Source organism: Aphanomyces astaci (assembly GCF_000520075.1).
Source record: "Aphanomyces astaci strain APO3 unplaced genomic scaffold supercont1.5, whole genome shotgun sequence".
In the NCBI taxonomy this organism is placed as follows: Eukaryota; Oomycota; class Saprolegniomycetes; order Saprolegniales; family Verrucalvaceae; genus Aphanomyces; species Aphanomyces astaci.
In genome coordinates, this window is record NW_009798268.1 from 309,983 (window position 1) to 312,156 (window position 2,174).

Here is a 2,174-nt window from a genome sequence, read left to right on the forward strand (position 1 = left end):
GTTTGCGGCCTGATCACAGTTCTTGCTGTGTCTCATGGAGGCATGGGGACAGAAACCCTGTCACCTCCAGCGATGTTGCAATCGCTTGCATTTCCAATGAGGAATCTAGAAAGGGTACAGTTAAAGACACCATAATTAAGATACGCGGTAAGTTGGACAAAAGAGCGTGGCGTGGTCGACTGCTCTTGGGTCGCGTCACCAATTGACGTGACCCCTCGGTTTAGTGGCCACACCAATATCAGTGTGCTGCAGTGTACTGATCATTCGTGAGTTTACCATCGGCACACGTCCCAACTGTGGCACGGCCATTTCGCCTGGTGACTGCTCCACTTACGTATTTCTGTTCTTGGGATGCTGAGTCGAGGTCATATGTTCCGGAGTATGTCGATACGACTCTGTTTTCAGCCAATAGCAAGCTGTATATGTTATATATTATGTTGCTCAACCGACAACTACATCGCCCAATCAGATTGCCTATAAAATATCTGACCAATCAAAATTCAACAAGTTGTCGGTTATCCAATCATCGGCTCCAAATTTGTCGGTTTGATGTCGGATGCCACCTACATGTTGAGAACTAAAGGCATCGACGATGGCGGGCCAAAATCAGATTGTTTGTTGCGGGGTGCGGAACATGATGTGTGCGGCGCATGGATGCCACGCTTGCGAGTTATTACCAAGTTCGCTGTACTACTAATAGTACTAGGATTGGACACATGTGACGTACGAATTTGTTATAGTACCTGTGAATTCGTATTCAGCCCTAACTGTAAAGTATGAGATCGTTCGATTATTATATATTACAAATGGCTTAGACCCCGGCGTAAGCAAAGAGGATCAAGCTGGTGGCCATGATGAGCATGCCGCCGAAGATCGCAACCGTGACGACGCTACCTTGGGGCCAGTACTTGACCGCCGTGGGGATGAGCTCCTTGATGGAAATGGTGACCATCATGCCCGTGACAATGCCGAACATGACGCCCTCCACGACGGGGTTGAGTCCTTCGCCCACGACTAGCCATGCCAAGACTCCCCCCAACGGCTCGGCCAGCGCAGAGATGAACGTCCACAGGAACGCCTTGCACCGGCTGTCCGTGGCAAAGTACACGGGCGTAGCCACGGCGATGCCCTCGGGGATGTTGTGCAGCGCAATGCCGATGGCGAGCACCGCCCCCACGCGCACGTCGCGCATGGCTGCGATGTATGTGGCGACGCCTTCGGGGAGATTGTGGATTGCAATGGCCACGGCGGTGAGGACCCCCGTCCGGTTGAGCTGATGGCGGGACTTGGCGTTGAACTTGATGGTCTTTTCGTCGTCGAGCTTGGAATTGGCGACGGGGGTGCCCGTGGCGTGGAAGTGGGGAAGCGTCGGGTCCACGGCGACTTCGAGCGCCTGCAGGTCGGCCACGTCGAGTTCGTCAGAAAAGTCGGGCGAGATTTTGTGCACAATCCAGTCCATGACGTAGATGATGCAGAAGCCCGTGACAAAGCACGCCGTACCCGCGAGCCACGAGTTGCCCTGGCATGTCTGGTCGCATTCGTACTCGCCGTCAGCGTTGTCCTCGCCAAGGCCCGCCGTGAACCCCTCGACGCTCTTGCCGTAGATTTCCACGAGCGAAATGAAGAGCATCACCCCCGCTGACAGGGAGAGCGCCACCGACAGACTCTTGGGGCTCGCGAGGTGCACGAGGCTCTTGCTGAACACGACCGACCCGCCGATGCACGTGGCGAGGCCGGCGGCGATGTTGAGCGCAAACGCGATGCCGACATTATGTCCAGTAGCAACCATGTCAAGATATGGGAAATTGGAGAATGTTAATGGGGCTGTCCAAGTTCGACAAAGCTGGGTTGGCGTTGGTGGTGGAGGAAGATCTTTGGGACATCGCGATGTGGTCGGTTACAAAGTTGAAGTGGTTGGCGAAGTTGCACCAATCACAGACATTCTACGATTTGATTCGCACAGGTCGTACGACAAGTGCCCATTTATCTGGCGGAAAATCGTCTGAACATAATGTTGTGTGTTATTTTCAGTGACCCAAGAGCCTACTGTACCGTCCACCAACTTGTTTAAGGGTTAATTGAGTTTGGATTATCATTTTTAAGACACTCCTCCGGGAGGGCCGATACTAGAACTAACTTGTTTCACGGTAAATGAGTGATAAGTGCATTCCACA

At 53.1% G+C, this 2,174-nt stretch overlaps 2 protein-coding genes across 2 annotated transcripts in view; both read right to left on the reverse strand.

Moving 5' to 3' along the window:
- Positions 1–629: 629 nt before the first annotated feature.
- H257_02889 (hypothetical protein) lies at positions 630–1,876 on the reverse strand. The gene has a single exon (XM_009826712.1). It carries the CDS (start codon positions 1,787–1,789, stop codon positions 812–814), a length of 978 nt encoding a protein of 325 aa, XP_009825014.1. The 5' UTR covers positions 1,790–1,876; the 3' UTR covers positions 630–811.
- Positions 1,877–2,098: 222 nt separating this feature from the next.
- The window catches only part of H257_02890 (hypothetical protein), a gene marked incomplete at both ends in the record, with an annotated part of 949 nt that continues 873 nt past the window's right edge, over positions 2,099–2,174 (reverse strand). The window contains one exon of the mRNA XM_009826713.1: positions 2,099–2,126. Coding sequence (XP_009825015.1) covers positions 2,099–2,126 — 28 coding nt within the window. The remainder of the gene's footprint in view (positions 2,127–2,174) is intronic.

Bases quoted from the DNA above. Each gene is read 5' to 3' on its own strand.
- H257_02889 (XM_009826712.1), bottom strand. From the start codon at position 1,789: ATGGTTGCTACTGGACATAATGTCGGCATCGCGTTTGCGCTCAACATC.